The sequence below is a fragment of the Impatiens glandulifera genome, chromosome 8, assembly GCF_907164915.1.
Source record: "Impatiens glandulifera chromosome 8, dImpGla2.1, whole genome shotgun sequence".
NCBI lineage: Eukaryota > Viridiplantae > Streptophyta > Magnoliopsida > Ericales > Balsaminaceae > Impatiens > Impatiens glandulifera.
The window spans coordinates 3272854-3285578 of record NC_061869.1 but is presented as its reverse complement, the minus strand read 5'-3'; the positions used below and the strand labels follow the sequence as shown (position 1 = coordinate 3285578).

General features: G+C 30.8%; 1 protein-coding gene across 3 annotated transcripts; it reads right to left on the bottom strand.

The window, feature by feature from the left end:
- Positions 1-2993: 2993 nt before the first annotated feature.
- On the bottom strand, positions 2994-10981 carry LOC124912644 (dammarenediol II synthase-like). 3 transcript variants are annotated; one of them, XM_047453291.1, is made up of 18 exons: positions 10754-10980; positions 10496-10687; positions 10343-10432; positions 10083-10274; positions 9924-10008; positions 9668-9834; positions 9389-9577; positions 5119-5232; positions 4936-5055; positions 4732-4854; positions 4534-4632; positions 4379-4438; positions 4228-4274; positions 3950-4093; positions 3656-3833; positions 3502-3582; positions 3312-3395; positions 2994-3232 (listed from the first exon to the last, which is right to left on the bottom strand). In XM_047453291.1, exons 1-18 carry the CDS (start codon positions 10961-10963, stop codon positions 3119-3121), a joined length of 2289 nt encoding a protein of 762 aa, XP_047309247.1. In that variant the 5' UTR covers positions 10964-10980; the 3' UTR covers positions 2994-3118. The 3 variants fall into 3 exon arrangements, 2 of the variants coding, with proteins under 2 accessions (XP_047309247.1, XP_047309248.1); XM_047453292.1 differs by having other exon boundaries at positions 10496-10684; XR_007096701.1 differs by lacking the exon at positions 2994-3232 and having other exon boundaries at positions 3502-3580; positions 10754-10981.
- Between the last annotated feature and the right edge of the window lie 1744 nt (positions 10982-12725).

The window sequence follows — 12725 nt, the reverse complement described above, 5'->3', positions numbered from 1 at the left end:
ACTTATAAGACCTCACAACTCAGTGATCTTTGTGTTTTAAGAACCACTTGACATTTTGTGATACTTGTAGCTTGAATAAATAAAATGTCAAATACAATGCTTTAATAAATTTAAAAAATAAGCGGTGAATACTGACCCTAAATTTCTGGGTTCGAGTCCGTTAGACAGAAAATTCCGCGCCTAATTAAATGGTTAATGTTAAATAAATAAGTGTGTTTGCAGGCTACATACTTAATCCGTTCTCTCATTTTTTATCCATTCTTCTAACCTAGCAATAATAAATGATGAGTATTAACCCTAAGGTCCTGCGCTGCTAAATGGTTAACTTAATTAGTTGTCACATTTTTTTTCAAATAAATTTAAATATATCAAATATAAGGTTATTTGAAAACTTAAATATTTTCCAATGTTTGAAAAAAATAAATTATCATTTTTTTTCTGTGATTTGATTATTTTTTTTTATTACTTTACAATTTTTATAAATATTTATAAAAAATAATATTTTTTAAATATTTTTTGAGCCCAAAGAAGCTCTAGTTAAATTATTAATTTTAATAGAAAAAATAATAATGTATATATATATATCAGGGGTATGAATTTATGAATTAATATTAATATTTATTTAATATATAAATATATATTTAAATTTTATATAAAAATTTAATAAAATAAGGAAGCTTTTAGTATTCAAAGTTTTGTATAATTTAGTGTGCCGAAGTTGACCGCAATTCTGCATTTTGAAAATAAGGTAGGTTTTGATTTGAGTTATTAGAATAAAATATAAAAAAAATAACTTTTCACTCCTTCTATATTATATTACATTATAATTAAAATATTAAAATATTTTTTATTTTATTTTTTTATATTAATACTCTTCCAATCATTTTACTTAAAAATATTAAGACATTCTCAAAATTATCCCTAATTATTATTTAAAAAAAATATTTATCCGAACCAGGCTTGACTAACTCATGAGTAGACCGTCTGCATTAGAAAAGTAGTGTTTTATTCTATCATATTTTTTTTTTTTTCAATGAATGTTAGGACCAGTTATCAACTTATTAATGTATTTATTTTGTTCAAATATGATGGGTAATTTTGACTCTTTGCTTTTTATTTGTTTTTTTTAGTATTCCTCTGTTTTTAACTGAATTTTATTTGTTTGGTAAAGTAACGAGTTATACAAAGTTAATTTATATGATTTTATATGATTTTTTTATTAGAAATATCTTAAACTAGATAAAATGGTTGGTTATGCTAGTTTTTTATAATTTAAAATTATTAATAATAAATATATAAATAAATTATTAAAATAATTAAAAATATAATATATATATAGCTTAAAAGTTATCAAAAGACAAATAATTTTATTTATATTTAATATGAAAATTATAATTAGATTATATTAAACATTTTTAAGTGAAAAAATAAATCAATTTTTATCCAATTTAAAAAAACTTATGGTAGATTTTTTTTGTGCAGTTAAAAAATGTTCAACAAACACACAAAAAAGGCTATGTTATTTAATTATATTCTTAATTATTTAATGTGCACCCTACAACGACTTTGTGCATGTGTTCACTCTAGTCTACTTGATATTTGTAATGTTGAATTTAGTGAAATTTTTTATTTATTTAAATTGAATATATATCTCCAACAATTTATTTGACTTTGATTGTTACATATTTTATTATCATTAATTCAACTAGCATGTATTCCGTGCATTTACACGAGTAATAATATAAAAAACCGTGAAAAAATATTACGGTAAAATTTTTATGGGCGGGTCAACCCACAATCCGACACAAGTATTCATTACTCTCACATATATCCAAATTAATCATAGCTCTCGACCCGGCAATCCGGACACTTTAAAAATTAAGCATCATTATATATATATAGATTAGAAAGTTGAACTTATATTGTTAAAATGTCACGCGTTTATCAAATTTTGGGTTGAATTAAAAATATAAAGTGTTATTAGCCTAGTTGGTTAAAATGTTATACTTGTTTTGTTAAGTTGCAAGATCGAACCATACCTAAAACATTTTTAATTTTATTTTTAGCTGTTTTAAGTTTATGGGCGGGTCAACCCACAATCCGACCAAAGTATCCATTTACTCTCACATATATCCAAATTAACTATAGCTGTCGACCCAGAAATCCGGACACTTTAAAAATTAAGCATCATTATATATATAGATTAGTTAGTTAAAAAGTTGAACTTATATTGTTAAAATGTCACGCGTTTATCAAATTTTGGGTTGAATTTAAAATATAAATTGTTATTAGCCTAGTTGATTAAAAAGTTGTAATTGTTTTTGTTAAGTTGCAAGTTCAAACCATACCTATAGCATTTTTAAATTTATTATTAACCGTTTTAAGTTTATGGGCGGGTCAACCTACAATTCGACCTATCCAAATTAATCACAGCTCTCGACCTTTCAATCCGGACACTTTAAAAATTAAGCATTACTATATATATAGATTAGTGATAATAGATTAATGAAACCATCTTATCAGTTTGAAACTTAAAAATATTTTAACACAGATTTTTCATTTGGAATAAATGTTTTACATGTTTTTATAGATATAAATATTTTTTTTAAATCCATTTTCCGTACAAAAATACACCCATTAATCATATAATATTAATATTTTTTCTCAATCTATATATACACGACGTGCTCTGATCGCATCATTAAATATTGGATCAAATCTATTGCCGGCCCTCAAAATAATGAGTGTTTCTAAAATATATTAATAATTAGATATGATAAGATTCTCAAATCTCTCTCCATATCTATAATATACTGCCAACTATTGCTTTAAATTATTCTTATTTTTATACTACTATTCATATATAACACATGTTTAATTTAATAGAAAAACCATTTATGATCTCTGATGTTTTTAAATCATTCATGAAATTCTTTAAACACGCTAATTACACATGAAATTGATTAGGATGTTGTTACAATAAGTAAGGAATGATGAAATTGAACTTTTGAGTAAGCGATCGGCCAAAACTCGCCGCCTAAAGTCAAATAGAGGGTATATTCAAAAAACATTATTGTTTTGCTTATAATGAAAATGGGGATAAGAGTAATGAAAATGATTAATTTGTTGGCCAAATGCGCCTCCTATATTCTCCAAGTGCCCATGTTGGAAAAATATTTCTGTATTGCGCGTAATGTTGCATACAATTCTTCATGTATACTCCCGTGATTTCCTGTTTCATTTTGTAATTACATAAATAAATAAAGAAATTATAAATTAATTAAGATAGAGAATGAAAAATGAATTATTACTTGTTGTGGAAAATCTCCATCGTCAAGCTGTGAATTTATCAAGAGCTTTGCTGCTTTATGTAACGGACCTGGATCTCTCTCAGCCTGATTATGATTTTATAACTGAATCATTTTCTATAAATATATTTGTAATAAATAATAAACCAATTATTTCCAAATTTCTAAAACTAAAATAAATAAATAAATAAACCTGTCCACTATAAAGAAGGCCCAGCAAGGCCCATGATGTTTGCACCAAATTTGTCCTATTTCCTTCCAATGGTTGATATCTCTGTTAATGTTGCATGTTAATTTTGTTACATTTAAATCTCCTAATTTTGTGGCTTAATTAATTAATTAATTACCATAGATGGGCAAGATTTACGGCTCTCTCCCCAACCACCTTCTTCATTCTGAATAGAAAGCAAAAAATCGACCCCATTACGAATGGCTTTGCAATTTTCGTATGTCTTTCTGCAGCCATTCAAACCACTCAGAACGAAAAATGTTCCGTAAATGAAGCAAATTCCCCAATATCCATACCTAAACCAATATTATAACACAAAAATGTTAGATATTCTTAATTATTGCACATTTGAGCCATTAATTAATTTAATGTTTGTTTCTTCCTAATCATATGTGGTTATCATCAAGCCCACCATGAACCATTTGACCATTGTCTTTGTTCCAAAAATCTCACTGCTTTTGAAACTGCGATGTCAATTTCATTCTCGCGATGCCCTGGATGAAGAAACTTGAAATTTACTAGAGAGGATATTATAGATGCGGTGTTTTCCACGTGCCTATAAATATACATGATGACCTTGGTTATTAATTCACATTAGGACACGCATCCACATAATTATTATATATATTGTTGAATTATAAGAAATTAAAATAGTGATATATAAATTGTCTTAATTTGGTAATTGCTTACTCCATCTCCACCACAATGTCAGCAAAACATTCTGAGGGATTCAACATCTGAAGAATATTTGAAGAAAATAAGTATATATTATAAGCTAGCTAATATCTATATATATTTATATGATTATTTATATCACGAATTGCCCATTTAATTAATTTACCTGCAGCATTGGAAGTGGAACTGGCGGTTCCCAAACGCCAAAGCCCCCACTTTCAGGACTCTTCATGATCATGCATGGAGTTTGAAAACAATATTATGATTTATAATAAGATCAATGAGTTTAATTAATATGTGCATATATATATATAAATATACCTGTAAGTAAAGCATGGCGTTAACAGCTTCGAACAATCGCTCTACATGGGGTTTCTTCCCAACAATTTCTTCGGGCATTTGCGAAAGTGTGAGTAAGCACTGCCAGATTAAGATAAACATGTCGTGATTAATTCAATTTAATTATGTCAATCTTGCTAATTTTATAAGGATTATATATCCTCGTGCGTGCGTGCATGCCTTCAATGCCTCGGCGGTGCAGTCTGAGACGGCCCAACCTTGATCTTGATCAGAGAAAGTCCAAGACCCTTTTGTGAAGTGTCGGTACATTTTTTTGTAATCACCAGCAGGGTTTTCTTTGATCTTGATCAAGTTTAAGAAATAAGATTTAATTATTAATAATTAAATGATGAATAGAGCAATAATGAATTATAAAAATTAAACCTGTGATTGTTGTATGAAAAAATAAGCTTTCTTGAGGGCATCCCCATATTCATCAACCATACCACTAGCCAAGATTGCTTGAGTTGCCAATGCACAATCCCACAATTGACTCCCAAAGCTCTGCCATTATTTTTTTTTTTAATTCAAACATTTTAATTTGTAAGATCAATTAAATTATCTTACTTGCACTTTCATTCCATCTTCTGCAAGCCACAAGTAATCGGGAACTCTTGCGAGATGATATTTGAATTCGTCGCCATTCGGATCCTCCGCCCACCAACACATCATTTGCAAGCTCTTTCGAGGGACACCAAAATATTAATTACAATTTTTTGGTTAAAGATATATAATAATATATTTTAAAGATATTATCACAATATTATTAAGAATATTAAATACGATAATAATATCAAATAACGTACATAAATAATGTAATTATATATATATATCAATAAAATAACTCTCTATCGTACTTACTTTTTCTACACAACCGAAAGAACACACTAACATAATTTGATAACGGAGTTCGACCAAAATGTTGTCTATGTCTCCGAGCACTAAGGCTATAAATTAATAAGAAAGAAGAGATACAAATATTGGGTACAATAAACCAAAGAGAGGAGAGTTTCTTTTATACACTAAGAAACTTCCCCAACTCCCATCATCTTCCGATGTGAGATTTATTCTAATTGTGAATATAGTTTCTTTTATATACTAAGAAACTTCTTTCACTCCCATCATCTTCCGATGTGGGATTCTAATTATGCCAAAAATAACAAATCTCCACCTTGGCACAATATCCAAATACTAATCTTCAATATTAAAAAATAAACCTTCAGTGCTTCCAATTGCCGCTCTTCAGCGCCGACTCAAACGCGGAAGATATTAACCAAATCTAAACAATTAGATTTGGTTTTCCCCATATCTTTCATCTCGAACTCTTTACCCAATTGAGCCTTCAATTTGTCAACTTCATATTGGCTCTTTGATACTATCAACATATTATCAACGTACAAGAGTAGATAGATATAAGACTCATCTTGCAATTTGCACAAATATACACATGAACTGAATCTGCTTCTTGTGTACTTGTGCTCCATTATAAACTTGTCAAGTCGTTTGTACCATTGTCTCGACGATTGTTTCAACTTGTACAATGATCTGTTCAACTTGCAAACCCAATTTTCTTTATTAGCAACTTTGAATCCATCTGGTTGATAAATGTAGATTTTCTCGTTCAAATGACCGTGTATGTTTGCGGTCTTCACATCTGGTTGAGTTAGCTCCAAATTCATCTATGCTACCAAGGCCAACAAAATTCCAATGAAAGAGTGTTTAACAATAAGAGAAAGTACCTCATTATAATTACCTCCTTCATTCTGAGCGTAGTTTTTAGCTACCAACTTTGTCTTCTAGCGAACATCAAATTTTTCGGGAAATCTTTCTTTCTTAGCAAAGATCCATTTACCACGAATAACCTTCTTCCCTTTTCGTAGATGCGTCAACTTGCATGTCTCATTCTTTTGAATAGATTGCATATCATCTTCCAAAACACCTCTCCTTTTTCCATTTTCAGTACTTCAACTGACATCTGAAAAAGTGGATGGAACATCATCTACGACTAGAAGTGCATAGGCCGCCACATTAACAAACCGACCTGGTTTTGAATAACTCGTCTTGGCCTATTCACAACAATTGATTCACGTTGTTCTGAAGGTTCTTGGGTCGGAACCTCTTCCTCATTTAACTCTTCGTCTATCGTCGGAGAGTCACTTATAGTTGGGCTTATCTTTATCTGCTCAAACTCCACCTGTTGCGGAGTACAATCAGTCTTGTCTGGTGTTATATTATTCAACATTGAATAATCATCAAAAGTAACATCTCTACTGATAATGGTTTTCTTTGCATCAAAACACTAGAGGCGATATTTTTTAACTCATGTAGTAAATCCCATAAAAATAGTCTTATTTCCTCGTGGATCCAACTTTGATTCAACTAAATGATAATATATAGTAGAACCAAAAATATGCAAAAAATCATAATTAATTGCAGGTTTTCCAGACCATACCTCTAATGGAGTTTTGCCACCAAGTGCAGATGATGACAGGCGATTTACCAAATGTTGAGCGTATGACACAACTTCTGCCCAAAATTTCATGTCTAACCCAACATTAGACAACATAAATCGAACTTTCTCCACCAATGTCATGTTCATACGTTCCAATACTCCATTTTGTTGTGGTGTTTTTCTGATTGTGAAGTGTCGAACTATGTCACACTCTTGACATAACTTATGTAATGGATCATTCTTGTATTCTCCACCGTTATTAGTCCGGAGAACTTTGATCTTTCTTCCTGTCTCGTCTTCAACTTGAGTTTTCCATTTAAGAAAATCCCAAACACTTCACATTTATTCTTCATAGTAAACACCCATACTCTTCTGGAAAAATCATCAATAAAAGTAACAAAATAATGTCTACCTCCAAGAGAAGGAGTCTTGGCAGGTCTCCAGACATCTAAGTGCACATAATCCAAAATACCCTTGGTGTTATGGATAACAGTGCCAAATTTTACTCGCTTTTGTTTCCCATAATACAATATTCACAAAAATCTAATTTACAAACTTTTGTACCTTTCAGCAATCCTTGCTTGATAAGAGTTTGCATAGATTTCTCACCAGCATGCCCCAATCGCATATGCCATATCTTTGTTGCATCTAATTTCTTACTTCTCCCAGAAGTTGATACATCTGCTGTCCCATTAACTGTACTACCTTAATAATAATACAAATTATTACTTTTCCTGATAACTTTCAACATCACTAGCGCTCCAGAGATTACCTTAAGAATTCCCTTGTCCAATTTCACCTGTAGGCCTTTTGACTCTAAGGCCCCCAAAAAATGAGATTCTTTTATATATTCGGTATGTACCGAACATCTTTGATAATTCTGATGGATCCGTCATCATTTCTCATCCTTTTATTTTACATGTACTCGCATCTCCCATGTAAACAACTCCACCATCTAGCTCCTTAAAGTCAAAGAACCACTTTCGAACTGGTGTCATATGATAAGTGCATGCTGAGTCCAATATCCACGCGTCAGAATGTGATGTTGTGTGTGACATCAATAAAGAGTATTCTAAATCTGCATCACCATTGTTTTCTGCAACATTTGAATCTTCAGAATCTTTCTCTTTTTTCTTCAACTTTGGGAGTTAATCTTCCAATGTCCTTTCTCACGATAGAAAGACATTTATCTTTGACAACTATACTTTCGGATCTTCTTTCTTTCCCTTTTGATTTGCTTTGCTGACGACCCCTAACCATCAATGCTTCCTCTGCTGTACCTATTTTGTTTTTCCTTTTGTCCTGATTTCTCAATTCATTATTATATAAAGCAGAACTTACAGCATCAAGAGAAACATTTCCCTTCCCATGAAGTAACGTTGTTTCTAAGTGTTTAAATTCATCAGGAAGGGACGATAGCAACATCAAAGAAAGATCTTCATCCTCAAACTTAACATCAAAGTTTAACAGATCTGCTACTAATTCATTAAACTTAGTAATATGTTCATTCATAGTAGTACATGATTGGTAATCAAACCGGAACAATCATTTCTTTATAAGGAGCTTATTTTGACCACTCTTCTTCAGAAATTTGTCCTCCAATGCTTGCCACAGTTTTTGTGTAGAAATTTCATTCTTCATAGCATATTTCTGCTCTCTAGACAAGCACGATCGAATTGTTCCGCACGCCAACCGATTCATGATACTCCACTCTCTTCTATACCATCTGGATTTCCAACATCAATAACAACATCTAGACCCTACTGAAAAAAGACAATCTAGAACCTCACATTGCCACATGCCGAAATGTCTAGTTCCATCAAAGATTTCCACCGCAAACTTCAAATTCGACATCGGTGTCCTCGTCCAGGATGACAAAGGAATTGACTCCCCTTTTGAAGACTCCACCATGACAAGGACGAACCTTCGACTCTGATACCACTTGTTGGGAAAAACCCTGACGGAAACACAAAAGAAGAAAACAACCGAAAGAACACACTAACATAATTTGATAACGGAGTTCGGCCAAAATGTTGCATACGTCTCCGAGCACTAAGGCTATCAATCAATAAGGAAGAAGAAATACAAATATTGGGTACAATAAACCAAAGAGGGGAGAGTTTCTTTTATACACTAAGAAACTTCCCCAACTCCCATCATCTTCCGATGTGGGATTTATTCTAATTGTGAATATAGTTTCTTTTATATACTAAGAAACTTCGTTCACTCATATCATCTTCCGATGTGGATTCTAATTGTGTGCCAAAAATAACAATCACAATATTATTAAAAATATTAAATACAATAATAATATTAAATAAATTACGTAAATAAATAATGGAATTATATATATATTTAAATAAAATAACTCTCTATTGTACTTACTTTCTCTACACAACCGATAGTGATGTATCTAGTGCTCTCGGCTGCGTAGCGCAAGTACTTGATCGTTTTTTTTAAGGCTCTCTCACGGATCTTATTGAATGGCCATCGGCTCATGACCGGTTCGCTCAAATAATGAAGCCCATCCCATAGTAAATCTTGGACAATTGTATGAGGGTAATACAAATCCTCCTATGTATAATCAATTCAAAACAATAAACTTTATAAAACACATATATATTAGGTGAAGGTTAATTATACATTTAATGTTTAATGGACCACCTTACAACAATCATGGCGGGCTCGATTCCAATTGATTTCGTGGTAGGGCCTCGTGTGGATTTCTTCCCTTATTGACTTAACCAGATCATTTATGGGACCTTGATATTTTTTACCGTAGAGATAAGACATAGGCATATATGTAGTGCGACAATAACACCACATTTTTGCTGCATGCATTTATTGTATGGTAAAAATGAAAAGAGACCATATTTGAAGTAAATCATTTTAACATCATAAATATTTAAGTCATATTTACCTGGATGAAAAGGGAGATATGATGGAAAAAGCCAGAATTCAGGAGGAATAGGGTTGCAGCCTAACCACTCATACACACCAAGGACCTATATAATTTAATTTTTTTTATAATAAATCGAACTATAATTAACTTAAATAGAGTCATTAATCATATATATACCGAGAGATAAGTTTTTCCCCAAGAGGGTATTCCGGTGGCGCCACCATTATCGAGAATCCATTTTCTAGCTCTAGTTATCATAATTCCATCGTCAAGGCCCTCGCCAAGAAGACGAAGAGCCACATAACTCAACGCCGAGCCAATCATGGTGCTGTGCCCCTCTATATAGAATCCCCATCCTCCATCCTCATTCTGTAATTTTAAAACACATTCATTTTATATATAAATTCAATTAATTCATTTAAATTGCACTTAGTTACTTGATGAAGATAAATGTAACGTTTAAGCTCCTTCTTGTGTTCTTCTGTGAGAATAGTGTTTATGGCTCCGCTTATGTAGAGAACAATGATCTGTAAGAAGGCATTCGAATCATTTTTTTTTAAAAGGATGAATATATATAATTGATTAATTACAAGGGGTGGAGTGAAAAACATGGGACCGGCATTTTCAGCCGGCCAATGTCCATCGCTGGCTTGGATAGCTCTGTTGAGTCGAATTCCTTTCCTTAAAGCCGTGGTGGCGGCTTCATAACTGACTTCTTCTCCGACCCCAACTCTAACCGTTGGTATGCTCAAATCTATATGGTTGTTCTCCCTTTTAAGCTGCTGAAAATGATTGTTATTAATTAATTTGATTTTGAGATTTACAAGATGAAAACTGATAATCATTACCTGCATGCGCATAAGAAGGTCGGCGCAAGGTAGGGAGCGAGACATGTCCTTGTTATGGTTAGTCTTGTAATCTTGTCGGGCTCTTTCGACAGCCTCTCTCTGGTCCGAGGTGCCTCCATTTGGATCGAACTCCCATATTTGTCTCCCCACGTAATTGTTGGTGCTGTACAAGTATGGTTCATTCCCTTCTCCCACTTTCAACTTCCACATATTTCAAGATCTATATATGATTACTATACTTCGAGAAGGAGCTGTTTAAATAGATCAAGTGAAGCAACTCATCGTTTATTTTGAACTTAAAATGATATTCTAATCAATGAATCATTTTCATTACAAAATAATTATTTATATTTTTTTAAAGAGTAATTAAGACTATAATATATTAAATAAAACTAAGAAGATTACATATAGCATACACACGGATAAAAATATAAATTAAATAAATTATTAAATAATAATAATATATATTCAATGTTTAAAATTCTTAAAAAAATTACGAATAATATGTTAAAATAAAAATAAAACGCTCTCATTCCATATTCTATTCACTTCGGTAAAACAACTTATTTTCTTAATATCTTATCACATATTTTTTCCGAATGAACCTCTCATTTCGTGACCTTACACTTTCACTTTGGTCAATCAAATATTTGATTCATATTTTTTAATATTTAACATCGTGACATCACACTTTGGTCAATAAAATATTTGATTCATACTTTTTTAACCACTTTCATTTGATACTGACATATTTTCCCTCGGCAAACCACAATCCAATCAGACTTGGTTAAAGGGTTATACTTGTTTTGTTAGGTTGCAAGTTCGAAACATACATATAAAATTTCTAATTTTATTTTTAACCTTTTAGGTTTATGGGCAGGTCAACCCACAATCTGACCAAAATAATCATTTACATTTATATATATATCCAAATTAACCACAACTGTGGAACCGACAATTCGGACACTTTAAAAATTAAGCATTATATATATATATATATATATATATATATATATATATATAAATTAGTTAGTTAAAAAGTTCAACTTATATTATTAAAACGTCTCGCGATCAAATTTGATGTTGAATTTAAAACATAAAATTTTATTAGCCTAGTTGGTTAAAGAGTTATACTTGTTTTGTTAGGTTGCAAGTTCGAAAATACCTATAACATTTTTTATTTTATTTTTAACCGTTTTAAGTTTATGAGCGGGTCAACCCACAATCCGACCAAAATATCCATTATTCTCACATATATATTCAAATTAATCACAGCTCTCGAATCGGCAATCCAGACACTTTAAAAATTAAAAATTAAAATTTATTTTATATATAAATTATAATTTATTTGGTTTTAAATAGTTGAATATTGAGACAGAGAAATTATAGGGATGTTAAATTTGGGAGAGTAAACAATCTTAATATAAGTTGAATTTTTTTTTTTTATCTTCTCTTATTTCTCATATTTTTTATTTTTTCTGTCGATGTCGAGTTTCCCCATATTCCCTTCTAAGGGCGGGGCAAAATGATATATTTTTTTTTAGAATATGACATTAATTTTGCTCCTTAATAAGGAACATGTGAAACAGGGAAAAACTCGTAACAGCCTCCCTATCACTCCTTATTTCCGGACCAACCCCTCAATGAAGTCCTTCCCTTATTATTTTATATATATTTTTTTATTAATTAAAGCCAATTTTGGAACATCTTTTAACCAAGAAAATATATATATATATATATATATATATATATATATATATATATATATATATATATATATATATATATATATATATATATATCAGCAATTTCATACATTAAATTTGACTTTTAATAACTTATATATATCAAATATTGAACCCTTAGATTTAAAAGTTGTTTGTTGAACAAATTAATTATGCACAATATATATATATTTTGAAAGTATTAAAAAGAATTATCATTCCAGGCATTCCAAAAAATAATAGAGATT

Bases quoted from the DNA above. Each gene is read 5' to 3' on its own strand.
- LOC124912644 (XM_047453291.1), bottom strand. From the start codon at position 10,963: ATGTGGAAGTTGAAAGTGGGAGAAGGGAATGAACCATACTTGTACAGC. The intron at 5,233-9,388 runs GTAAGTACAATA...GTCCCTCGAAAG, and splicing joins CTATCGGTTGTGTAGAGAAA to AGCTTGCAAATGATGTGTTG. The intron at 4,094-4,227 runs GTAAGCAATTAC...GTATATTTATAG, and splicing joins GACATTGTGGTGGAGATGGA to GCACGTGGAAAACACCGCAT.